Source organism: Monodelphis domestica, chromosome 6 (assembly GCF_027887165.1).
Source record: "Monodelphis domestica isolate mMonDom1 chromosome 6, mMonDom1.pri, whole genome shotgun sequence".
Taxonomy (NCBI): Eukaryota; Metazoa; Chordata; class Mammalia; order Didelphimorphia; family Didelphidae; genus Monodelphis; species Monodelphis domestica.
In genome coordinates this window covers 296,039,568-296,065,218 of record NC_077232.1, presented here as the reverse complement: position 1 = coordinate 296,065,218, position 25,651 = coordinate 296,039,568, and the positions used below count along the sequence as shown (strand labels likewise).

The window sequence follows — 25,651 nt, the reverse complement described above, 5'->3', positions numbered from 1 at the left end:
CCTGCAGATAAGACCATCTCAACTTGAGTGCTAGATCGAAAAGCTTACTCTATGTTCAGGGAGACCAGGTGCTAGCCTCCTTATTCTCTCTCATGTTCACAGAGCTAAGCTATTAATCAAGATAAACCATGAATTATTGACCACAGCCATCTTTGAGGGGAGAACATCAAATGAATGAAAAGAATGCTGATGGAGAAAAGGAGGAAGGCACACAGGCTTGTAAGATAACAAAAGGTGCATGATTTTATTCTGGAACAAAGTGTATTAATTCCATCCTCTCCATAATCTCTTCCTCTCCCACCCTGGCCCTCCCTCTCCCTCAAGATAACAGCAATACATTGTTTAACAAACTGAAGACAAATGAATACAAGAAAACAGGTAGGTCTCCAAGGCAAATAGTATCAAGGGGTGGGTAAGGAAGCTCTTTGGTTACACTGCTCTCCCCACATTTTTTTATGCTTGGTCCTCTTCAATTAAGCCCCTTCTCCAACTTCATGATCCCATCCTGGGAATTCTGGCCAGGATCCTCACCTGCCTACCTGCCTCTCTTCTCAGAGTTGAAAGGGTTTGGGTGATGTGCTTCTACTCTTGGAATCCAACCTGCTGGGGATTCTTGTGGTTCAGGTCAGGTCAGCTGGAGGGGAGGCTCCACTGGCCCTCTTTATACACACATCGGTTACTGCTCCCTTTAGGCACTTTGGTCATAGAGAAAGTAACAGAAGAGGAAGTCTGTAAAAGAACTAATTTGAGGTCTTTAGTCTGGATAGTCACCCAATCACTGAAGTACCAGAGGGCAGAACAGACAAGCTATAGTGGTGGGTTACTCAGCGCTTGGCTCAGTGGTTGCTGGCTTGAACCAAACAGAAAAGTAATAAACCACTGGTCTAAAAGAGACAAGAATTAACAGGAATTTCAAGCAGAGTCAACTATAGATGCCTCAAAGGAAAATCAAGTGAAAAGGCCATTCACAAAAAGGTAACAAAAATAAAAAGATTCTTCTTGCAATGCCGATAAGATGCATGCCTGGAACACTAAAAAAGGCATTTGTCGACTCTACCTTCCCTTGAAATAAACCTTAGGTATTAATGAGCTACCAGTGAGAAAAAAGGGATGCTGCCACCACCACACCACAAAACTGAACAAACTCAGATGAGCAGCCCAAGCTCCAGACTTCCCAGAGTGTCAAACTAAAAACAGCCCTGACTGTTAATAAGGAGGGGCTTGAGGGGGCTCTTGTCATCCAACTAAGGAAATCCTATTGGGCAGAAAAGGCCAAGAGAACAGCAGCTCCCAAAGAGGTTGGGAGGGTACATGGTGTTCAAAACAAAATCAATATTGGGTTTGGCCGGCAAAGCAGAGACAGAGCATGACCTTCTGGAGCCTAAGAGAGAGGTGCATGCGATAACAGCAGTGACTTTTAAAGATATCAGCATTCCGACCAAGACAAAAAGAAAGGACCCCTCGAAACGGGGGCGGCATTTTCAAAAGGGAAAGGAAATAAACTCCCAACACTGAGATTCAATCACTTTCACAGTTCACCTACATCAGGTTTTCTAAAGAAATGTAGCATACACCATGCTCCAATGTTCTGGGCCATGACCCCATCAACCCATCTTTTAAGGGAACTGTACACTATTGCCCCAAAGGCAAAACAAATAAGCATATGATCAAGCACACCCTTGTATACTTACTAAGAGGTCTTTAAATAAGGGGCATACTTCAAGTTAAAAGAATAAAAACATAACACAATGTAGTAGGCTAAGAATGCCTCAATGACTCAAGTCGCTAATGTATGTCAAATACTGAGCAAATGTACCCACCTTGAAAACATACAAAACAAAAAATACAGGGAAGTTAGTCACACTTCAGCCAGAGCAGCTCTTTTCATCATCAACTACTTGGCAAGTGATGAGGACTCCCCTAAAAACATGGGATACCCAAGCTCATCTCTGCCCATGAGTCTCATATGCCTCTTGTGGGGAATGCCCAATATTTTCATATAAAAAACATTAAAGAAGTTGGGCTCCAGGAAGAAGCAATGAGAAGAGCAGTCTCTAAATACATCCAAACAAGATTTTTGCTTCTAGGTAAAACGTCTTCCTTTGTCCACTGGCAGAATGTATTTTCTTTGGAGTGAATAAGAACTATTTCTTGCTCCCATATCAATGATCACTGTTTAACACATAGTGGGCAATTCAAAGGTTTATCTAACATATACCGAAGACAAATCTGATGGTGTCCAACAAGGTTTGGTTTGGTTTTTTTATACATTACAGAGTGCTGAGAGGGGACTGAGAAGTTGTCCAGTCTGAGGCTTCCTGAGCCTGTCTCCTTACCTAGAGAGAACAAGGGACTATTCTAAATGGTCTCTAAGGACCTTCGAATTCTACAAGTTCATCAGTCTCCTTCAGTGCTCTTTCATAAAAACATAAAATGTGGTGGAATGTATCACTTGACTTTATTCTCCTTTGTTGTAATGAACATGAATGGTGACACTTGATTTTTAAGACTATTCTGATAAGCAATTCTTGAAAAGTACCTACCCACTTATTATTTACTTGGTTTCTTCATAAACTTTCAGCCTACAGCTATGTGGCAGGGGAAAAAAAAACCTAAAACCTAATCCTCATAAAAACTGTAAAAGAAGTTCAATGTTATGTTTTCTATGATTTCCCCCAAACTACATTTTCCACTTTTCAGTAACCTGCACTAATTAGAAAATTTTTTAATCAGATCCTCTGACCAGACCTGATTTTGTCCAACTACACACAGAGAGGCTGGTCTTCTTCTAACTCTAGCAGTAAGCTGATGAATGAACATGCCAGCACATTCCCGACCTCTGCCACCTCTCAGTCCAGGACACTAGTGGTCAGATGCTGTCAGAGGAATATGCCTAACACCACAGGGATGAGGTGCTTCCCTGGGAGAATGAGTCCACAGGGGCTAAGAACTGGACAAATATACCAGAAAACAGACTGGGCACCTCGTATCCTCAAATATTCAAGCTTACCTCCAAAGGAACGTACAGATATATATATATACACACACACACACATATATATGTCTGTGTGTGTGAGCCAATGTATACTCTTACACACACACATACACATATGAGAATCATTTAACAATACTTTAAGAACTAAAAGTGCTGGTGGCATTGAATTCAAATACTCCCTCCATTTGCTGTTTGTTCAACAAATATATATACACACACACATATATACATATATATTTGTTCAACAAAATACACATATATGCATATATATCTGTAATAAAACTTTAAAATGTCTAAGGTGCTTGACTTTTGCATCGTAGAGTTAGTTCAATGAAATGATTGACCATCTGTTAACTTTTGGTAGCAACCCAGGCTGTGGGTTACCTTCCAGGAGGCAATGAACCTTGTTAATTTCGGAAATGTGGCATCTGTGGGGCTGGGGCGCCCTCTACAGGTGAAGAGGAGGACACGCTTGTGAGCTGCCCCCCATGCATCTTCTCATTGACCCGCAGCTCACAGCCATCCCGGAGCATGCGCACTGCGATGCGGGCGATGTTCTTGGAGTCGTCAAGGCCGCTGTGGGGCCGGCCGTCATAACTCATCCCCAGCTTTTCAAGCATGATGGTCAGCTTGGTCTGGTTCCGAGGAACCTGGGAACAAAGCACATTGGATTATTTGCCACATGCTTAAAGGGCTCACTCCAAAAGAACACCTGGAACAATTTAAAACTCTAGAATGCTATCTTGATCCCCGCACGTAAATCTGAGGCCAGTTGGGCCTAGGACCTTCCTCAGCCTGTAAAGTTTCTTAGGTGGGAAACAAAGAAACACAAGCAAATAGGCACAGAATACATCCAAGCTTTGGGCATTAGCCAAAACCTTCAACAAATTCATTTCAACCAATAGTTATTCCAGGGAATGAGATGTTCCAAATAGCTAAGTTTATATATTTATGAAGCAGCAAGACAAAAAGAGCCCTTGGGCTTCATGGGGGCCTAAAAACACCAAACTAAAACAGAATGAGGTATTGGACACATCCTCCTTAAGAAGAATTTGTAGAGAACTACGGATGAGAATTACACCAAATGGGAAGGGATAGAAAAAGGGCAATCTGTATGGGCAGAGGAAGAACCTGCGCTGACCCGATCAGAAAAGCCCCCATGTACACCAAATAGAAAGTCTTCTAAAATGCCCTGGGTATACATTAGAGCACAGTAGCACCTCACACCCATTAAAGCAGGCGGTGGAAAATTTAAACAAAAAACAACAGCAAAAACTCAATGCTGCTGGACAGGTGATTTCAATACATTACTCATACAGTAATAATGGTATTGCATGGTGGTAGAATCTTTGCAGAAGGAAATCTGACAGAATTCTTCAAAAAGTAAGAATTCATCCTATCAATCTCCACCCCCATTTAAGCCAATCATTTCACTGATGGGAATATATCTCAAAAGAACAATTAAAAATGCATTTTATAAAAATACTTGCAGGCGTAAATGAGAGGGAACAAGTAGTAGAACACTCAATAGCATTATATTTGCCAAGGTTATGGGGCACTGTAAACACAATGACAAACACAGGAAGGCACAGGCTGGCACCGTGCCAGGTCCTTTGGAAAGAACCCAACTACACTGAGCTGTGTAGTATCTGTTGGATTGGGACGGTCAAGCAATGTCTCCAACATCATCAATTCAAATGTTCAAATGACAGTTCTACCCCAGAAGGAAAACTGATCCTAAGAAAAACAGGGTCTAAGATCTGAATTCTTCCCAGATCTCCAGAGGAAATAATGTGAAGGATAATCTCAATATCAAATCCCAGGGAGAGAAGCTGCACCTGCATGGGGAATCTGGTTGGAAGGACGGAGGAGAGGAATCTGTACGAGCCAGCTCCCCTGGTCCGAAGTGCTAAGGAGACTCAAAGAACCCAGAAAGGCCCTGAGCCAGCATATGCCCGCTCTCCTTACCAGCCAGCCACTCAAGACCAAGCGCAGCTCCTGAGGACATCCCCAACAAACAGTGGCACTCACCGCCTCACCAGACTGTCAAAAGCAGGAGGAGGGAAAGCCAAAGGTGATGAAATGGATCCTTCCTGGCTCTCCTCACCAGCAGCACCAGTTGCTACCAGCACTACCAAGACCCTGCCTTTAGGGCTCAGGAAAACTACAGAAAGGGATGTACTGAAGTACAACCCCTGGGGAGTTGAGCCAGGAAGGTAAGACACAAAAAAATGAATTCATGATGAGGTAATGGGTGTGTTATACACACCCAATCTCTAACAGGAACAACAGTAACTTCTTTCTTTTTGAATGGGGCTAAATCAAGGGCAAGTGAACAGGACTGGAGCCAGACATCCATAACAACAGTCAAATCCAGTCCCGAGTCAGCCATGCCAAGAGCCAAAGGGCCCCAACATCCAGTTGCTGAATGCCTTTTTGGAGTCTGGTTTTTGAAGAGGACATTTACAGTAACAGGTCACCTGGTGACCCTGAAACTAAAATGGCCCCATGAGCTGACAAGAAAATGAAGGCAGCATCTGATAATTCCACTCCCATTCCCCATCCTCCCCTTGTCTCCCAGGGCAGGAACCTGGAAGACTCTGAAGCATCTGAGGCAGGCATCCATGGAGTAACAGGAGCTAGGCTGAAGACTATGGGGGATCAATGCTCCATATGCTCAAACTATAATCTATTCCCTTTTACTCCCCACACTTTCCATCCTGAAGTCACCACTCTGTCTGGGCAGCCAAAGCACAGAAGGGAGGGCCATGGTGGCTAGAGCAGCTCACTTGCTTCCAATCTGGGAAATGAAAAGTAATGTCTGAGGACATATCAGGCAGATAACCACGAGCCATTTCTGCAGAGGGAATGGACAAAGGACTTCCATGACATAAGTATGGGGCATAACAAGTCTGTTAACATCAATATCATCACTGTTTAACAAAATAAACAAATATTACCTTGTAAAAGTTTCCATATGACTTTCGAATATTGATCCACTTTTTGGCAAAAGAAGGGTATCTGAGCCTGCTGATTTGACACTGAATATTCAGGAACTTACTCATATCCCATGAACTTGGAGGGGAGGGGGGAAAAAAAGGAGAAGGTAAATGCTATACTAGAATTACAACTGATTCTTTTCAATTATTCTGATTTGCACTGGCTCTGCTCACTTTTACTTAAAGACTTATCCTTTTTTCTTTTACAATTAACTAGTCATTATCACTAACTTACAAAAATGCGCACTTCTTTACGTGTAACAATCAGTTCTTTTCTCCTCCCTCCCCGCCATAAACCCCAGCTCCCATGAAAACCAACTAAAAGATGGCAGAGTCCAGTGGGATGGGGTTGGAGGCAACAATCTCCTGTAGGCCATGCCCAACCATCAGTCACCCAGTGCCCCCACATACACACCTGGAGAGCAGCTAGACCTACCATGCAACGGTCCTGAGGCTGACCTTGCTTTCATTAAGCACAGGACAGAACATAGGTTTCATGGCTGTTATACATCAGCTTTAACACAAAATGGACACCCATCACTCATTTGTACTGAGATGACAGAATTAAAAGTATATTTCTGCTTATTGTTTTAAAAAAAAAGGGAACAGTCAAAAAAAAGAAACCCTCCTCATTCACTCTTCTTAGGGAACATGAAGGCCTTTCCAAGGAGACCCTTTATTTCCCACTGCAGCTCACTCTACTCCCTGATCAGCTCTCGCCCCATCCGCCAGCAAGGGGCCAATCAGTGCACCCAAGAGCTCCAGGGAAGCTTTTGGAACCCCTTTCACTCCTCTGGGACACTAGAAGGGCCCACACATGGCTGTCACAACCCCACCCTTTACTCCCCAATTCTGCCCTTCCTCCAGGACGATGGCTCCCACTGCCCCTGCTTTCAAGAATGATGTGAGCAGATCCAGTACCATCTCCCAGCTATCAGACCCTGCAGGGCCCCTGGTCTAGCCCTGACAAGAGGTCCGAGGCGTCACACAGCCTCCCTAGAAAATCTCAGGGGCTCTCTGGAGGCAGCCTTCAAATCTCCAGTCTCAACGCTCTTTCTAAATGCAGCCACCAGAACTAAACCAATGTCCAGTTCAGGGCCAAAGCTGGGCACTATTCCCTCCCAGTCCCTCATCTTTAAGACTGATCTGCTGTTACTACCTTGGTAAGAGGGCCTCCCTCTATCCATGCTGATGGGCACCTCAGAGAGCAGGGCTTCCCTCTGGCCAAGCACAGCCACCATAAGTCCTCTGAACACCCCCAGTCTTCTTCAAACTGCTGCCTAGGAGAGTGCATTCTATCTGGGAGAGGGACATGAATGGCTGTTACTCCCCATTACAACTATCCTTAGATTCAGCCCAATGTGCTCATTGGCCAAGGCATTTGGGGATCTTCATTGTGCTGCCCAACATGTCAGTTGTTTTGACTCCTCTCTGGGTCATCTTGGTTAAGTCTGCCATCCATCACACGTTTAGCCAAGTCACTAATCAGGGTTAAACGCTAAAAGGGCCAGCAGAGATCGCTGGGGCACTCCACCGGTGGCTTCCTGACAAAGTGCCCCAGAACCATTCTTCTTTGGGCCCCAGCACTCAGCTGGTCTCTAATACATCTGTATCCTCCTCCACCCCAGCCCATACTTTTCCACCTTGCCCAAGACCAGCAAGACTGATGAATGCTTTGCTAAAATCTCTCCTACTCCTCTGACCTCCCAGTCTCATGTGGTCAGGGCAAAGAGAGCTGATTCCCACAACCTGCTGGTGCTGAAGCCATACTGGGATCTCTGCTTCCTCTTGTCCATGTTCAAAAGCCGGCCCCCACCCCTTCTCGATACGTTGACCAGCATCCAACTTGACGCAGGCCCTCCTCCCTTCCAGTGCCACCATCTCTCTTCCAACACCTCATCCAGCCCTATTCTCATGGCTCTATCCAGCTCTAGCTGAAGCTGCCCTGGGCTCTGCTGAGCTTCACTTCATCCGTCTGGTCTTCCACCAGGCCTCCCAGGCCCCTCCAGCCTTTTCCTTTTGCTGGATCACCAGCCTCCATCAGCCAAGTCAAGCTTCCATGCTCCTGCCCCTCTGCTCCAAGGGAGGCTGGCCCCGAGTTTGGGGTGTTTCTCCATTCCCTCTGTCCTTTGGGAACCTTTGGTTCTTCGCGTCATCCTTGTTTCCTTGGTATCCTCAGAACATCATTTCGTAGCCCCCAGAGCAACAGCACCAAGTGTGTGGGATCTTCCCTGCTCATTCCCCAGACTGAGGGTATCAGCTCTAACTCAGGTCTAGGCTCCATCAGATCATCCCGGCTGGTCTCTCCTCCTCTGCTGTCAATGCTGAGGTGTGAGCACCCCCATCCCCGGACTGTTTATCATTTCTACCTTGATAGTCAAGTTCTGTGATGGGCATCAGGTCCTATCTTTAAAAGGGAAAAATCAGGGCATCTGCCTCTGGCAAATGCCAGAATAACCAAAGCCTCTATCTCCCTCCTTGGCCAATCTTGCTCCATCCTCCCTCAGCCTAGCTATTTCTTGCTCCTGACAGGCACCTGTGGTCTGCCTGTGGTCTACTATGAAGGCAATCTCATCTCTCTGAGCTTCACCCCAATAATCTCTATGATGTTCCTCCCCACCCCCACCCCACCCCCGGGCCCAATGAGTGCTCCTCTATACCCCATTCTTCTCCTCCTCCATGTCCTGCCAAATCTTTGGCATGAGTCTCTATGACATTCCCCCCAGAAAGCAAATGCTATGAATCAGAACTTTGTCCTATTTGTTCCTCACTCTCTGGGTCCTTCAGACGTGGCCTTGCTGGAGGTCGTAGGCTCTGGGCTAGTTTCTCCCTTTCTCCTGATGGTTCTTGGGTTGCCTGATTCTTCTTGCTCCTGCTGAGTTCCTTTTTCCCTGGCCACTAGGCCACAGAACAGTAGTTTCTTCTCACCCCCTTCCTTTGCCAGCTGGAATTTGCAAGAATCCAAGCAATCTTTGCCATATCTGGGCCCTCAAGTATGTGGCTGACCCCTGAGGGAGAAGCCCCAACTACTACTCTGCTTTTCTCTCTCCTTGCTCAGACCTCTCCAGGACGCTCTCCTGTCTGACAGCCCCTTCACATGTCTGTAGGGGAATGATAAGCAGCAACTTCCTCCTCAACGGCCAGGTTCCTGCTCTTCAGTGAAGAGTCTAGAGCTGTTCCCCAAGCCCCAGTTACTCCATGGTCCTCCTTCTCAGGGTCACATTCTTCCACACTCCAACCTATGTCAATTGGCCAGAAATCCCTTTCCTAGGAAACCATGAGAGAAGCACACAGGGCTTAAAGTCTCCAAAAGAAAAGGCCAGACAGAAAGGAGCAGGGAAGTTAGAGGGAAACAGCTGATGAGGGCATCGCTGTTAGGAGAAAGCTTCATGAAGAAGATGGGCCTAGAAATGCAGAGGATTGAGATGGGAAGATACCAGGGGAGCCCCAACAAACAGGAAATGAGAGAAAGAGAAGGGATGAGCGTGCAGTATCTGGAGGCGAGCTGCACCCAAGATTTGGAGAAGGGAATAGTGGAGGGAAAGCAGGATTGGACAGGCCTGAGAAGTAGGCTGCTGGGTTTAGAGTGGCAAGCTAAAGGTGGGTGGCACAGTAGGAACATCCCTGCCAACACCAAACCACATTAACAAAGAAGTCTCACATCACTTGTCTGCAAATGACAGTGATAACAACAGAAGAAAGCCTTGGGAAACTTCAAAATGCTAACAAGGGTGGGTGGGAGAGAATGAGACGGGAAGGTTGTCTGTCAGACAAGGAGCTAGGTACTATGCCAAGGACTAAAGACACAAAGAGGACCACACCAGTGCCCACCCTCAAGTTTTCATTCCTCAGGGAAGCTCTTTTGCTTCAAAGTTCTTCTAGCTAGCAGTGTATATGAATGTGCTGCCAGCTGCCACCCCTCCCCCAAACCTCCAGACCTCCTGGCCTCTTGGATGACCTTCTGGAATCCCTGTCTGACCCCTTCTTCCAGCCTAGACAGCTCTAGATGGGTCTCCTGCTGGATGGACTCTTAGGAAGCACTGCTAACATACAGCTCTCCTTTATTCTGAGAAGAGAGTACCTGTTGGGGTTTCTCTTTCTTCCTCACCAGCAGTCTGCTTGTCTGTCCGTTCGTCCGTCTGTCTGTCTGAAATGGGCACCATTGGTCCCCAGGGCATCTACTCACCCATCTGTCAATATGGAGTACTTATATGTGGTTCCTAGCTCCTTCAGCTTCATCCACTCCACCACATTGCGAAGCACCTGTGGGAAAGTGGCAGCTCGGTCCACCATATCCTGAAAATGGAAAATTTCCAAGAGGTGCTCAATCTCAAGAGATACCATGCAGCAATACCACAAATTAGGGTGGGAAAGGGAGCTGCCTGAGGACATCTTTTAACTCTCAAGGTTTGTTTGTTGTTTTTTTTAAGTAACCCATTACCTGAATCTAAGCTCACCTACCACCCTGGACAAGGGGTAGGGGGGCATCCCTCTTTAAGGTAATATTTATTTACAGCCAGGCACTGGGAAAGAGCTCAGGATTAAGGATAACTGTCACCAACCTAACATAACTGGGGAGTGAAAAGATTCAAACTTTAGGGTAGAACTAATCACTACTGTCCTAACAAAAGAACTTTACCAAAGGGCCAGGGAGCTAAATCATTAGACTAGGTTTATCACAAGATGGGCTATAAAGAAGGAATGAACTAAACAGGACACCAAATATTAGAATAGCATCTCTCCTAAATATCTTGATATGACCATCAGATGCATCCCTACCATGAGAGGCTGAGGAAAATCTTACAAGGAAGTCAATTCTAGCCAGCTAGGAGAATTCTAGACTTTTCTGCCAAGTCGATCTCCTGCTATTTTTAAAAAGACCAAAACTTAAAATATCTTTGAAGAGGGCAGCTAGGTGTCACACTGGATAGTGCCAGGCCTGGGATCAAGAGGACCTGATTTAAACCTGGCCTCAGACACTTTCTAGCTGTATGACCCTGGGCAAGCCACTTAACCCCAATTGCCTGGCCTTTGCCCTGTCTTAGAGTTGTTGCTAAGACAGAAAAGGATAATAAACACGTGTATATATAATCTTTGAAGACTGTTATGTGATAAGGAATACCATCATTTCAACTTTAATTACATTGTCAAATAACAAAGAAAACCTTTGCTTTAAAAAATAAAGCCTGAATTTTCAGTCCCTTTCTCACACTAAACATAAAAAGTCCACGGCATAATCACCTGTGTAATTCCTGTAAGGCTGATGCAGAAGTCAGAAAGCTGTGTGTTAATCTCTGGCCTCACATACTGTTGGAAGGTGTCTTCCTACAAGGCAAAGATAACAAGGGTCTTATCTATCTGCACATGAAAACCAGGCAAAAACTCAGCCACAACAAGGTGACTTTGGAGACCAACAACATCCCTTTCTCAAGTTCTAGCACTTTTCCAAGGCACGGACACTTCTCTTTTAAACTGGAGAGAGGTTACAATTAGTTACAAGTTGGGTTGGAGGGTTTGGAAAATTCCAACATACTCATGGAGATAAGCAAAATTTTAGAATCTCATGAAAAGTTTTTATTAATAAAAAGTAGTAAGGAAGCAATTGGTGGGTCACAAAACCCAAGGTGAAATCATCTGTGTGGTTCTATGAGAGCAAAATGCAGACTGCTCTGTGGCCAAGGGCTCCCAAAACTAGCCCTGGTCTGATTTCTGCCCCAATAGACCAACCAACAAACAGGAAATACCTGGATGCCTTCCCAGGAAGAGATGGTCCTTTACCAGCTCCTCAGACACTATTGCCCCCCAGTTTGCAGGATCAATACCCTCTGGAGACCTTCCTCACAGCCAGAGGAGACGCCATCATTCCCAAAGTCAAATAGCTTGCCTGGGCCCATGGAAGAACCACCACTGCCTATAGACCTTAAGCAGCAGGGCACTGAGTAATTAGAATTTTGTACCCCAGGACTCCATTTCCCAGAATCCTACTTTTGTCCTTACATTATGTCCTATATTTTGGAGAGAATTTCTGTAACTCATACTCTCGTGCTCTTCTGCTTCCGTGGTCCAGAAAACTTATCTTTACTCAGGCTATACTTTTTCCTCAACTTCAAGTGATTATTAATAAATCTTATAAAATATAATACTTGTAGTTTTTTTATATGAATTTTAATCTTACTCCCCGACTCCTTCTTAGGGTAGAATATTAATCTTTGGGGTAGCAATGAGCATCAACAAGTTTTTCCTTCTGTTGAAACACAATATGCCTTCTGGAAAAGGCAACATGAGGGTTGGCAGGCAGCTGTCATGTACTCCTTTCCCTCTATGCTTGACAACATGTCTCTGAAAATCTGAGGCTCCAAAGGGAATGTAGTCCTCCATCTGTGATCATGAATTCTGAAGATACTCGTCATCTCCCTTGTCTTGAGCACCACTTCCATGAGAGCAGCCTTCACTGGAAGCTATGCTACATCTCAGCCCATCAGCCTTTCAATAAACATATCACCTACCTAGCACAGAAAGGAGAAGGGGGTAGTCCACCTCAGTGGTGAGTTTCCCAAAGAACTGAATCCAACTGATTTGAAATGTAAATCTTTCCAAAACCTTATGCTTTCTTCAACAGAGGATTCCAACTTAATCTTTTCTTTTGAAACTTAAGTAATGGCATGTGTGACAACTGTGTGACCCACGTAGGTCCTCCAACCTCTCAGGGTCTCAGGCTATTGCAGACTTTCAGGTTCCATCAATGGCAGGCAGAGCTGTTGACTAAGTTCAGTCTTTCTGGAAAGCAATTTTGAAACTGCCCCAAAAGTGACTAAACTGTACAAACTCTCTGACATAGCTATGCTGAGACTAGGGGTCAAAGAAGGAGGAAAATGACCTACCTCTATGTCCAAGAGTACTTAAGAGTAGCTCTTTTTACAGTAGCCCAAAATTAGAAACTATGGGAGCATCCTCCTTTTGGCTGATGGCTAAACAAAGAATGGCATACTCATGTAATAGAATGTGATTATGCCCCAAGAAATTATGGAATGGATAAATGTTGAAGGGGATATGGCAAAATTGGGACACTAATGCATTGTTGGGGGAGTTGTGGTCTGATCCATGCATTCTGGAAAGCAAATTGGAACTATGCCTAAAGGGCTAGAAAACAATGTGTGTCTCTTGATTCAGTAATACCACTACTAGATCTGTCATCTGTTGGGATACAAAGAGATTTTTAAAAGGGGCGAGGGTTGGGGGAGGGGGGATCTACTTATACAAAATTATTTATAATTGCTTTTTGGTGGCAAAGAATTGATAATTGAGATGTCCATTAATTGGGGAATGGCTGAACAAATTGTGGTATGGATGGAATTCCAGTGATGGAATACTGGAATGATGAACAGGCTGATTTCAGAAAGAGCTAGAAAGACCATCATGAACTGATGCAGAGTGAAGTAAACAGAACCAAAACATTATATATAGTAACAGCAATACTGTGGAATGATCAACCACAATAGGCTTAGTAACTCTCAGCAATACAATGATCCAGGACAATTCTGAAGGACTTATGACAAAGAATGTTATCCACCTCCAGAGAAAGAATTATTGGAGATGGAATGCAGATGAAAGCATATGATTTATCACTTATTTGGGTTTGGGTTTTATGAGATTATTCTCTTACAAAAAGGAGCACGGAAATATGTTTTGCATGGTAATATATGTATCCAGATCAAATTGCTTGTCAGTTCTTGGGGACAGGGGCAATTTGGATCATATAAATTTGGAAAATTTATATGGAAATTTGTAATTACATGTAATTGGTAAAATAAAAATACCTTTGTAATTAAGAAAAAAGAAAAAAATTATGGAATGGACAATTTCAGAGACTTCTGAAAAGACCTGAACTCCCTGATGCAAGCAGAGTGATGACAATGACATAGGAGAGAAAATAACTGAAAGTAGAGAAGTCAGAACAGTCATCAAACCCTCCATCCCAAGTAGAGGACTGAAAATGAAACAGATCAAGCTTATAAATCTATGCCCACCGGGTGCTAGGCTCTGAGCTAAGCAGTGGGGATACAAACTGAGGCCAGGGGCGCCCAGTCCCAGCATATCCACAGAGAATATAGGCCAGATATTGGAGGTCACCTCAAAGGGAAGGCCTGGCAGACATGAAGCTTCCTGGAGGTAGGATTTCAGCTGGGACTTGAAAGGAGCCAAGATGTAGACATAAAGATGAAAAGAGTTGCAGGCCTTCAGGACTACCAGAGAAAACACCCAGAGTTGGGAGATGAAGTCATTGTTGTTTAGTATGGGGGCAGAGAGTAGTGGAAGGGACAGATTATGATTTGACCTGATATAAATAAAAGTTTTCAACTGTTTTCGGAAAATAAAACGTAAAAATGCTGACTTGCAGGATGGGACCAAATCTTCACTAGCATACTCCATCCCAAGAAAACCAGCACTCCAGGCAAAAACAGGAGGAAACCTTCCCCCCTGCAACTACAATGTCTCTAGAGTATGCCCCGTCCTCTCCTCTGAGCCTGGCCCCAGACTGGAGCAGCAGGCCCTCATCACCTCACACCTAGACTATTGCAAGACCTGCTGGAGAGGTCTGCCAGCTCCAGGCCATCCAGCCACCAAATGATGGTGAACCTTTTAGAGGGACATCCCTCTATCCAGTCACCAAAGGGATTTTCCTAAAGCAAATGCTGGTCTGACCATGTCCTCTCTTATTAATAATGTCCCTCCATCACCTCTAGGATCAAATCAAGTTCTGTTTAGCATTCCAAGCCCTTCACAAACTGGACCCCTCCTGCCTTTCCAGGCTTTTAACACTACTTTTTTCCATGTGCTCTTTGCTTTGGTGACACTAGCCCCCTTTCCTAGTCCTTGAACAAGACAAGCAATCTCCCAGCCCTAAGCTTCAGTACTGAATGGCCCTTCCTTACCCCATCTCCCCCTCTCTGCAGATTTCCTGGCTTCCTTCAAGATTCATATAACTGACCCTGCAGCCACCCCAAAGACAAATTAGCTAGCTAATCCTAGCCCTGTGACCAGCGGCCAAGAGGCCACCCTTCTGGCTATGAAGGCCACCTCAGATTGTGCACTGATGGGAAAGCCCAGGCTCACCATGCCAGGGACCCTAGCACAGAAGGAGGCCTGGGTAGGGAGTATCCATCAAAGGCAGGGCAATGACCAGCTAAGGAAACAAAAAGGGCGGAATTCTATTAACACATGTGGGCCCTGCTTTATTTTATGAGCATGTACTGCCCCCATACAGACAGACAGAGCAGAGAACCAGGGTTCACTTACTATTTCCAAGGTGTGAGTGTTCAGTAAGACAATTGGAAACTCAATGATCTCATGAGTGAACTCGGGGGGATTGCCCTCTTCACAGGTGGCTTCAAAGTCAATGACACAGATGTAGTCATAGTAACCGTCAGCGATGACACCATCCTCCCGCTGCTGGGTCAACTTCTCTTTCTTGTAGTAGTTCTTAAGCCTCTTCTTGAGGACATCCTTCACACCTCTAAGGAGAAAGGAGAAGAGGCTCACTCTCAGGCCCCATGCCCCAGAACCACTGGCTCTTTAGCCTAAGACTCCAAAGGGAGTCATCAGGTAACTGACTCAACACCAGTCAGTATACAAACAAAGAAAGAAACCCAAGCTAGCAATAACTGTGATGGGAAAAGGCTCCAAATCCCTAAGAATTCAAATAATTTACTGTAAATCACCTATGAGGTTGCTCCTCAGACCCATCCTCTTGGGGAGAGTTTTATGGCAAAAGAGGGAGAGAGATAAATGCTGCAAAACTAGAGAAAAACAGGTACCTGAGGCCTTGGAAACAGCTGCATAAACTGGTCCCTTCTCCAAAGTGCTCACCCTCTGACCCAGCCACACCACTACAAGCACTATCAGCTAAAGAAATCAAGAGGAAATTTAGACAAAGATGTAGCAGTTCTTTTCTTGTTACTCCAAGACTGGAAACAAAGGGGGTGTTATTCTTCTTTTGGAGAATGGTTAAACTAATTGTGGTATACAGACACAAAGAAATATTTTAGTGCCCTAAGAGACAATGAAATGGACACACAGAGGAAACTGGGAACTGATGCCAAGCAAAGTGAGACAAATAAGGAGAACAAATGTCCACAACAGTAACATCACTGTGGAGAAAAACAATTTATGGCAATGATAAATCACATCTAAAAGAATAAAATCGAAGCACATCTGAGATGATGAACTTAAAATGCAAAAAGACATACGTTTGCACTTATGCTCAACCATGAAGATATGTATTGAAGGATTTGGCTTATTTTAAATTTGCCCAATGGAGAAAGGGAGTAGTGTGGGAAGGGCATATTAATTTACTGCCCCACCACCACATAAACAGATATCTTAATAAAAATTATCAGATTAAAAAAAAGATAAAAAAAAATAATACGTAAGGAAATAGGGCTTAAAATAGTCAGCAAGGCTTAATAATAAAATGAACCATTTTTAACAAGAATAGTATTACAGTGTCTACTGAGGTAAATGAAGAAATCCCCTAACAGACAATGAAAATAGCCTGCCAGTGGTGCCTGCTCTTTTCACATACAAGTTTCTCCAGTGTGCACAAGGGTTCTAATTCGCCCCGTTCAGCCCTCAGTCTATGATAGTTCAGTCACACAGGTACCCACACTACATCCTGGGCTAGGCAGTCCTCAACCACTGAAAGTATAGGCTTGAGTACAAATTTCACTCTGGAAATTAGACCTCAGTGCCAAATATTGTGAGTCCCTTCCCCTTCTTCTGCCTCCTGAACAGAGCACACCAAGTTCCTCTTTATCAATCTGGCCCACAGAACTGAGGATTGGGAGGGCCCTGAGAAATAGTCAGTGCTTCCCAGGTTAGGTACAAAGTGCTCTCAAGGTCTCCTTTACTAAGCCATTAGCTGTATGATACAATCAGAGCTGGATAGGGTCATGTTAGAGAACAGCTAGTCCATACTCATCTGAAGCTGAGAACACTGAGGGGGAGAGACATGAGTGACTAGTCAAGGTCACAAAGGCAATGAGCAACAAAGTGGACATTTTGGTTTTTTGGTAAGACAGTGTTTTCCCAGCTCCCCCACAGCCAGACATGCGGCAGCAACTCCCCAGCCCCAAACTGATACTAAGCAGCACAGAAGCCTTGCTGTCCCATTATTCTTGCCAGAGCTAGCTGACCCCTCTGTGGGCAGCCTGGTGACCCCTACTCTTAGACATTCACACCTCAATGGGGGCAAATTTGGCATGGCCACCCCAGTGCTTTAGTCTGACAGTGGCCTCAGCCTCCCTGGCAGCAAGGAGTGTCCAGCAAGGCTGACTCCTAAATCCAGGTCCACAGGCTCCAATGTAGATTTCTTTCTGGGGTACCACAGGCAAGAAGAATACTATACTGGCAGTTAGGAGACCTGGAATTGCTGCAAACCCTTCTGTCCTGGCATGGCCTCCTAGGGACACCCAGGAACTCCTGATCAGAAGTATGTTTTTAAACAAATGAAATTATACAGAAAAAAAAATTTTAGTCACTATTTCATTATATTGAAATAAAGATATCCAAGCTCTGAAGCCCTTGAAACCTATCTCAGGCAGGTAAAGGGCTCCTGGGCTACCCCTCTATAAGATCCCTTCCAGGCCAGCTGCATACTGAATTAGGTTTCAAAAGTCAAGTTGCCCATTTTATTGTCTCTCAATTTATTATGTTAAAAATTTCCCAATCACCTTTTAATGTAGTTCAAGCCCTCCCCAGAGTGTGTGTGTGTGTGTGTGTGTGGGGGGGGGGGAGACATATGGCACCTCTGCTGTAAGGAAATCTGAACACACTGAACTTGAACACACACTGGGCCTGACTGAATGTTGGACATTCTCTCCCTACTAGCATATAGGGGCATTCCTTTGTGCCTCACCACAAACACTCAGGATCTTCTCCCCTAGACCCACCCCTACCTCTACCCCTTCCCTCTTGGTATCAAGAGCTGCCTCATCCTCAGGCCCCCAGCATGGGAGTCTGTCCTGGACCCCTCATAGCCAACACAGGCTTAGACCCATCCATTGCACCTTTGCAACATCTCCTGTCAGTTACCTGCCACCTCTCCACTGAGGCCAGGCCTCCTCCCCTGTGTCTGGACTATTACAGTAGCTACTAGGCAGGCTGCCTGCCTCAGGGCCTTCCCACTCCAGTCTGTCCTCCCTTCAGCCACCAAAGGGATTTTCCTAAAGCTCAGATCAACTGTGTCACTCTCTCTTTAAGCTCCAATGGCTCCCTACAGCCTCCAGGATCACACACAGCATTATCCCCAGGCCCTGGCTCTCTTTCCAGGCTTAGCCCTCACTCCCCACCATGTCCTCTTCCATCCAGCAACTCTTGCCTCCCAGCTGCTCTAAATCCAGTACCTTCCATTTCCTGGCTGGCCCCATCCTCCTGACTGCCTACCTCCCTGGCTTCCTTTGAGTCCCTCCTAAAACCCCACCTTGTGCAGGAAGCTTCCCCAACATTCCAGGGTCATCCGTCCGTTCACTACTCCCTACCTCTCCTGACTGCAGCTGGTTTGCACCAACTTGTCTGCATGTCATCTCCCCCTAGGCTGGAAGCCGGGCCCTTGCCTCCCTGGATCTCTGGTGTCCCAGTGCCTGATCGGCTCTCCCCAGCACACCATTGATCCATAGCAGCCCTACTGTCCCTCTCCTAAAGAGCCTCACTGAAGGGAAACCAAGGCTGACTTCAGCATCCACCCCAGCACTAGAGACCAAACATTCCCTGGCACCTGAGGTCCACACATAGATGAGCAGGTGAGATGATTGTGGGCTAGGTGAGGTGGTAGGGGCTACCCAGACCCGTGGCTGAAGAACACTCCCCCAAAACAGCCCCCCTGAAATCTGCCATTAAACTGCACATCAGGCCCAGGGATAGAAATCTCATCCATAGAAACAACTGGCCCCAAACATGCCCAGATCTAAATGTTTCCTACAACACCATTAAACAATTGAAATGTGGTGCTAACATTCAGAAATGATTTTCCTTGAAAGATTCTGATTTGAGACTTAAACCTTTAAATCAAGGAAATGAACTAGATTAAGCAAAGAGGGCAGCTCTCCCTGGCACAGAGGCCCTCCAATGCCCTTTAGTCCAATCCACTCTAGAACAAATGAGAAACCTGAAGGGAAATGCCATCTCTCCAAGCACACCAATGGCACAAACCAGAGATGGTACACCAAGCCAGGTCCTTTAGCTCCAAATTCAGGGGTTTTTTTTTACTCCCTGCACCCACTGCCTGGAATCTCCTGTCCTTTAGAGATAAATCCTTGTACCAAAATACCAGCGACCTGCTCTTCTCATTTTTTCTACATCTCACTATTCAATAAGACTTTTTAAATTAAAACTACATCAAAAATCACAGTTCCTAACAGATGAAGTGTAAGAATTAAAAAACGTACCTGGTTTCAAGTTTGAATTCTGAAAGTTTAGCTCGGAGCTCTTCCTTACTCATTCGATTAATGTAACCATTAGTAACAGCAATCTCTTTGTAAACTGGGTCACTGAAATCACTTGTACTGGAGACGATGGGTTTCTTTCCATTTGTTTCTTGGCTGTCAAGTTGGCAGTGTTGTTTACTCTGGAAAAAAATTGACATATTCTCTAATAAGACTGAAAGTTCTGGAAAAGAAGTATTCTCTGAGATGCTATGTCCCCTCCTTGCCCCATATGGGTTACTTGCCATGGGCACAGTTAGGGAGAAGGTATTCCTCCTGTTAGCTGGGTGCCACATTCCTGACACCAGTGAGCCAGCACCCCTCTGGTCTTCCCCAGGCTCCCCTGTTCCCTTCTTGCTATCCTTTTCCATAATTATAAATTGGTTGCCAGATCCCCAGCTATACTCCTAGAGCCCAAAATGTAGCAAATGTGTGTCCTGAAGAAAGGGGAAGGAATTCAGAGTGAAATATGCCAGCCCTTTCAAGTAGGACCGCCCACTAGTTTGCTGGGGAGGAGAATTTCCTGTATTTAAAGCTATAAATGCAAACTATCTTAGGGAAGAAGTATAGTCCAGTCTCAATCTCACAAACAGGGCCTAAGTCACAATCTGGAGGTGCTCCCAAAAGGTTTGCTTGGAAATATGCACAGAAACAAGGTTCTAAACAGGGGCTAGGGTCCAAAGCCAACAAACAAAACTCCCTAAGCATAGAGGTTTAGCCATAACATGGATCGGCTTTTGTAGGGCAACACAAGATGCTCTAACCTGGAGATGGAGTCAAACTGGCAAAAAGAAATAGAAGAGTGGGCAGGCCCTAGGATGACACAGAGGGCAACCACTGTGTATGCCTGGGTGTTTGCAGGTGCTCACTTCAATCAACACCCAGTCAAAGAGTACAGGAAGAAGGAAAAGCCTAGCCTGCCAACCATGATAAGGGCTCACTATCAGCCAGGACAACCAAGGCTTGGAAGGGCAAGATGCCAATGGAGGGGCAGAGATAGACTAGGGTCAGGGGTCTACCAGTGGCAAATCCCAAGTATGTGGGCACAAGATGCAACAAGCAGGAGGTGGGGGGAGAAGGAAGAAGGAAAAAGGGAAAGACACAGAAACTGAGAGGAGGAAGGACAGAGAGAGAGGAGGTGAAGATCTCTGTCTAGCACTCTCTAGAACCATGGTGGCAAACAAATGGCACATGTGTAAGAGGGAGCACTCAAGAGAACACACTCCATTGCCAGAGCACAGAGTACATCAGAGTTTACTATTAGAAAGCTAGAGGATGGTAGGACGGGACTGCTCTGCTCCCCCCTCTCCATGAGCATCTGAGGACATTTCTCACACTACCTGCCCCTCTAAAAGGTTCACCAACATTGCTTTAGGGCAGGGATTCCCAAACTTTTTACACAGGGGGCCAGTGCTCCTCTCACTGACCACCAATGAAAGAGGTGCCCCTTCCGGAAGTGTGGTGGGGGCCAGATAAATGGCCTAAGGGGGCCTGCAGGCCATAGTTTGGGGATCCCTGCTCTAGGGGATCAGGAGGAATGAGAAAGTCACTGAAAGAATCAAAGGCTTCATGGGGAAAACAAATAAGAAAAAAGAATCCTCCAAAAGAAAGGGAAGCCTGGCCTGTGTCTGGAAGCTGGGAGGAAACAAAAGAGAGAAAAGGAACCAGTACCCCTGGAACTGGGGTTCTTCCCAGAGAAAATGTAGCGTCAAGGAAGGAAACAGCTTCCTAGGCCCAAAGGAGCAATGAGGAGGAGCCACTGGAAGAGAGGCCAGCTAAGCAGTATCAGACACAGCAGGAAAGGTTGGAGAATGGAGGCTGGTGCCCTGTTAAGGGGCACTGAGGAGTCCATGTCACCCCAGCCTAAGAAGCCAGCAGCTTCCCTAGGTCTTTTAGTCACTTCTCAACCTGTTTGTTGCATCCCTCTTCTGCAGAAGGCCTCTACTGATCCCCATAACTGTGAGTACCATCCCATCTAAAATTACCTCTATGCACATACAAACATACATGTGCTATCTCTCCCCTTAGATTATGAGCTTCTCAAGAGCAGAGACATCCCTAATGCTTAGCATAGTGCCTAACCAACCATGGCAAGAGCTTAATAATAGCTTATTGCTTGCTTTATGTAAAAGATGACATGATACCAAGATGTCCCAAACTTGACCACTAATCACTTCTGGTGATTTATGTAAGGACAAACGATCATGCCAGGAGGGACTTAAAGCAAAATCAAAACAGAATGCTACAAAACTAGAAATATTCATCAGGAATAGAGCAGGAAGAGAGATAAGAAGCTATCTCCTTCACAGTCCTTCCTGAAGGTAGTCTATCAATGATACATATGGCACAAGCTTTTGGACTTTTTCAACATATTGATTTTTCTCTCTAAAAAATGCTATTTTTTATACAAAATGGCTTTGAGAGGAAGAAAGATACATGGGATTACAATAGTGAGGTAAGAAACAAAAAACATCAATAAAAACTTATTTTAAAAAATAATAAACGGGGAACAGCTAGGTGGCTCAGTGAAATAAAAGCCAGGCCTAGAAATGGGAAGTCCCAGGCTCAAATTTGGCCTCAGACACTTCCTAGCTGTGTGACCCTGGACAAGTCATTTAACCCCCATTACCTACTTTATCACTCTTCCGCTTTGGAACCAATATAGTATTGATTCTAAAGTGGAAGGTAAAGGTTTAAAAAATAATGAAAAGGTAATGGAACATGGCTATGCTACAAGGATTGATGTCAGCAAAGAAATGAGAAAAATCATTCAAGACTTATATGAAGTGATGAAGGGCAATAGAGAACAGTAGCATCTACACTGGCCACAAAAGCACCCAGTACTATGAGGGCATGAACTGCTGGGCCACAATCATGGTAACTGTCAGCAGCACCCTGGCAAAAGAAAAGACCATTCCTGCTATGGAAGAGAAGAAGCAAGGAGGCTGGCCCTTCTGTGCTCTATCCCATCCTCACAATGGCATGGGGCTCCTTGAGAGCAAGGTCTCCCCTCTCCCCTTTCTCTGGTCAGCCCTTGGTAGCCCAGGGCTTTGCATAGAGTAAGCCTGTAAGTGACAAATGCTTCTTCATACATTCATTCCAACACATTATTTTCAGGGCAAGAACTGTGTAGAGATTGGACAAGAACTACCATATTCTTATAACCTGTTAAGTGTTCCTGCATTGATTTCAATTCTTCCCAGAATTGGGGGGCACCTAAGGTCCCCCAATGGATGAGAAGTCAAGAAAAGGTCATACTAAGCCACCCTTAGACCCTCGTGGTTCGCTTGCTCTATGAGGCTCCCCTAATTCCAGTCTAAGGTAGCACACAGCTAGAGTAGGGGCAGTGAGAACTCATGTTCTCCTTTGGCCCTGACTGGTGATTTGTGGGAGTGTGAACTAGTCAGACTTGGGAGTTCCTCAGGCTCAGGAGGGGGCCTAAGATCCTTCCTCAGAAAGCTTCGCTTTCTTTTCTATTTCCCGCACATACATTGCGCGTAGTGTGCAGCACTCCAGAGGAAACAGGCTGAGCCCTAGAGAGCCCTGCTGACAGAGGCTGGCAGAAGTTTGCCCGGCCTCGCACCCTGGTAGCTCCACCCTACTCCTCCCATTTCAGCTTTTATTAGGCGAGATTCTCTCCATCCCAAGACAGGGTGACGTCTAATGGGTGCTACCAACCACAAGGCCCGGAAGGAATCCACCCGGGTCCGGGCTGCAGGAGCCCCAGCAACAGCTAGAAGCGCGGGAAGCACGTGGAGGCGGGCGGAACCCACGCCTGCGCAGATGCGGGCCAGTCCGTGGTGGCGGGGGACCAAGGCGACGAAGCCAGAGGAGGCACCTGCGCAATTGTGCCAGGCCCGGGGAGGAGCCAGCCAGCGAGAGAAGACGCCTGCGCAAACATGGGTGCGGGCCTGAAGGGGGGCCGGGAGGGGGGGGGGAACCCCGAGGGAGCGCATGCGCAGCAAACCTGACTTATTCCCGCCGGCTTCAGCTCTTCTCGGGGGACTAGCCCGTCGCAGCCCCCACGAAGCGGGCTCTCCTGACCCTCCCTGGCAGGCGTCCGGGCGCTGCATGCCTCCATCTCAGCTGTACTCGTCAACCCCAAGAGCTCTCAGGCGTGCTGCACCAGCCAGGCTCTCGCGCACCCCGCCCCCACGCCGAGCAGCCGCGAGGAGAAACTCCCGCCTCCGGGGTCGAGCGCAGGCTGGCGTGGGCACGCAGCGAGCCGGGCGCGCGCGCGCACACGCATGCGCCGTCCCGGCGGGCGGCGTTCCGCTCGCGCCCTTCCAGCCTAGCTGCGCGCACAGGAGGAGCCGAGGGAACAGTAGGGGTCACGTGATGACGCTCCCGCAAGGGAGGGGCGTAATAAATAGGGCCCCGCCTCTCGCTCGCCTCTGACCTGAAGCCGCCTCCCGATTGGCCTACCTGCCTCGAGTCCCGCCTCTTCCCTCCGAGGATCTTGAGAACCCCGTGAGGCGCCTCCTTGCCTGAAGACCAAGTTACGGCCTTTCTGCTTGGCCCCGCCCAGCCTCCTAACGCATCACGGCTTTTACAGCGCCCCGTAGGCCTCACTGGTGTAAATGCACATTACATCTCTTACCTCCCTGCCTTTATGCTCCCAATCCCTCCCTTCGATGCTATCCCTCTTCTGCTCAGCTTCCTAGAATCCGAGATTTCCCTTAGAGCTCAGGGTCCAGCTGCTCGGCCTCCCGGTGCACACTCGCACCTCTCATCTCCCCCAGAGTGTAATCCCCCTGAGGGCAGGGCAGCTTCTCTTCCATCTGGGGAACTGGGGGGAGGGGCACCTCAGTGCCTACCTCCTCTGCTATCAAGTGAGGGGAGGGGGGAAAGCTTGGGGGCTGCTCTCATTAGCAGTGCCAGGGGAGGGGGGCAGTATCTGTCACCTCCCCACCCCTGCTTCCTCCATCAGCATGCTGTGAGGGGTCAGACTAGGCGTCCCCTCCTGATGCCCTGATGCCTTTGCAAAGACGGGCAGCTCCTTTAGAGAGTGTCTGGGCACCAATCCTCACTGGAGGTGGGCTCCCAAGTCAGCATCAAAGTGGGGATCACCAGCTGCCTCCGAACATCTTTCTGGGGCGTTTCCTCAAGCCTTCATTGGTCCTAATTTTCTTCTTCCTGGGGGATGGGGGGGCGCTCTCATTACCAGCAAACTCTCCCACAGCCCACAAAGGAAAGCTTTCCCTCCTCACCAGTAAATAAAGTCAGAATGGAAGGGACCCTTTGAATAAGGCTCTTTCTGGCCAGGGGATCTCCAAGTGGCAGCTTCCAGAACCTTTGAAGGGCTCGCATGTGAGCAAGATGATAATATTTTCGTTTCAGTACACAAAAGGTGGGGTGGGGCATTTTAAAGAGTTTAAAGACCTCTCAGTCATGTTGTGGGGGGGCTTGAGGTGAACCACCCCACCCCTGTTCAGGAAGGGTACCTTTTGCAAGAATGCAAGACTCCAAAACTTAACTTAAAAATAAAAAAGAAATTTATTAATTTCGAAGGTAATGTTGAATCTGGCCAGGAGGATAGTATAGGTGGAACACTGCCTCCTGGGGTGGGGGTGACAGCATAGATGGAAAGATGTCCTCCAGTGGAGAAGACATGACTCTGCCTGGGCAAAACCATGACTTTAGAGTGGTATGCAGGGGTGGGGGGAGGTTTGCCTGAAGACCTAGGGGGTGACCCTTATAGTTTAGGGGACATGACAGATAGATGTCTTAGATACAACCCAAGGGTATCAAGGCATTGCCCAAGTTGTGTTTCTCTGTCCATCTCAGATCTAAAGGATGATCCAAGGAGACTAATCCGCTCAGGGTCTTATAGTAGTTAACAGATGTTTTGGGTTAGGAGTCACAAAGATGTAAGGGAGCAAAGGAATTCCCCTGCTTACAGTTTGCCTGAAACATGGCTACAATTTCGGGGGTACAATGCCCATGCCAGTCATTGCACGCTCCTGCTTCTGCTTGCCTCACATCATTCCATACATATCCCCCTGGCTTTCTCTGAATCCTTGGCTATTCCACTGCATCCATACCATAGCAATAATAATAATAGTAACAATAGTAATAACATTGACCTAGCACTTCCTGTATTCTTCCAGCCTGGTTTCCCAACCATGCTCCCGTGAAGAGGAATGAATGTATGAATGAATGAATGAATGAATGAATGA

General features: G+C 46.5%; 1 protein-coding gene across 5 annotated transcripts; it reads right to left on the bottom strand.

The window, feature by feature from the left end:
• Positions 1-220: 220 nt before the first annotated feature.
• ERI1 (exoribonuclease 1) lies at positions 221-23,793 on the bottom strand. 5 transcript variants are annotated; one of them, XM_007495600.3, is made up of 7 exons: positions 23,440-23,793; positions 19,437-19,615; positions 15,292-15,508; positions 11,236-11,319; positions 10,181-10,290; positions 5,956-6,070; positions 221-3,645 (listed from the first exon to the last, which is right to left on the bottom strand). In XM_007495600.3, the coding sequence occupies exons 1-7, from the start codon at positions 23,551-23,553 to the stop codon at positions 3,403-3,405; spliced, it is 1,062 nt and encodes a 353-aa protein (XP_007495662.1). In that variant the 5' UTR covers positions 23,554-23,793; the 3' UTR covers positions 221-3,402. The 5 variants fall into 5 exon arrangements, with proteins under 5 accessions (XP_007495662.1, XP_056659450.1, XP_007495664.1 ...); XM_056803472.1 differs by having other exon boundaries at positions 221-5,852; positions 23,440-23,790; XM_007495602.3 differs by lacking the exon at positions 23,440-23,793 and adding an exon at positions 23,151-23,341.
• Positions 23,794-25,651: the final 1,858 nt, after the last annotated feature.

Excerpts from the sequence above, each read along its gene's own strand:
- ERI1 (XM_007495599.3), bottom strand. The coding sequence starts at position 19,843 with ATGGAAAAGGATAGCAAGAAGGGAACAGGGGAGCCTGGGGAAGACCAG. Across the intron at positions 15,509-19,436 it reads GAATTCAAACTTGAAACCAG|AGGTGTGAAGGATGTCCTCA; the intron begins GTACGTTTTTTA and ends CTTTCTCCTTAG. Across the intron at positions 6,071-10,180 it reads TACTCCATATTGACAGATGG|TTCATGGGATATGAGTAAGT; the intron begins GTGAGTAGATGC and ends CTCCCCTCCAAG.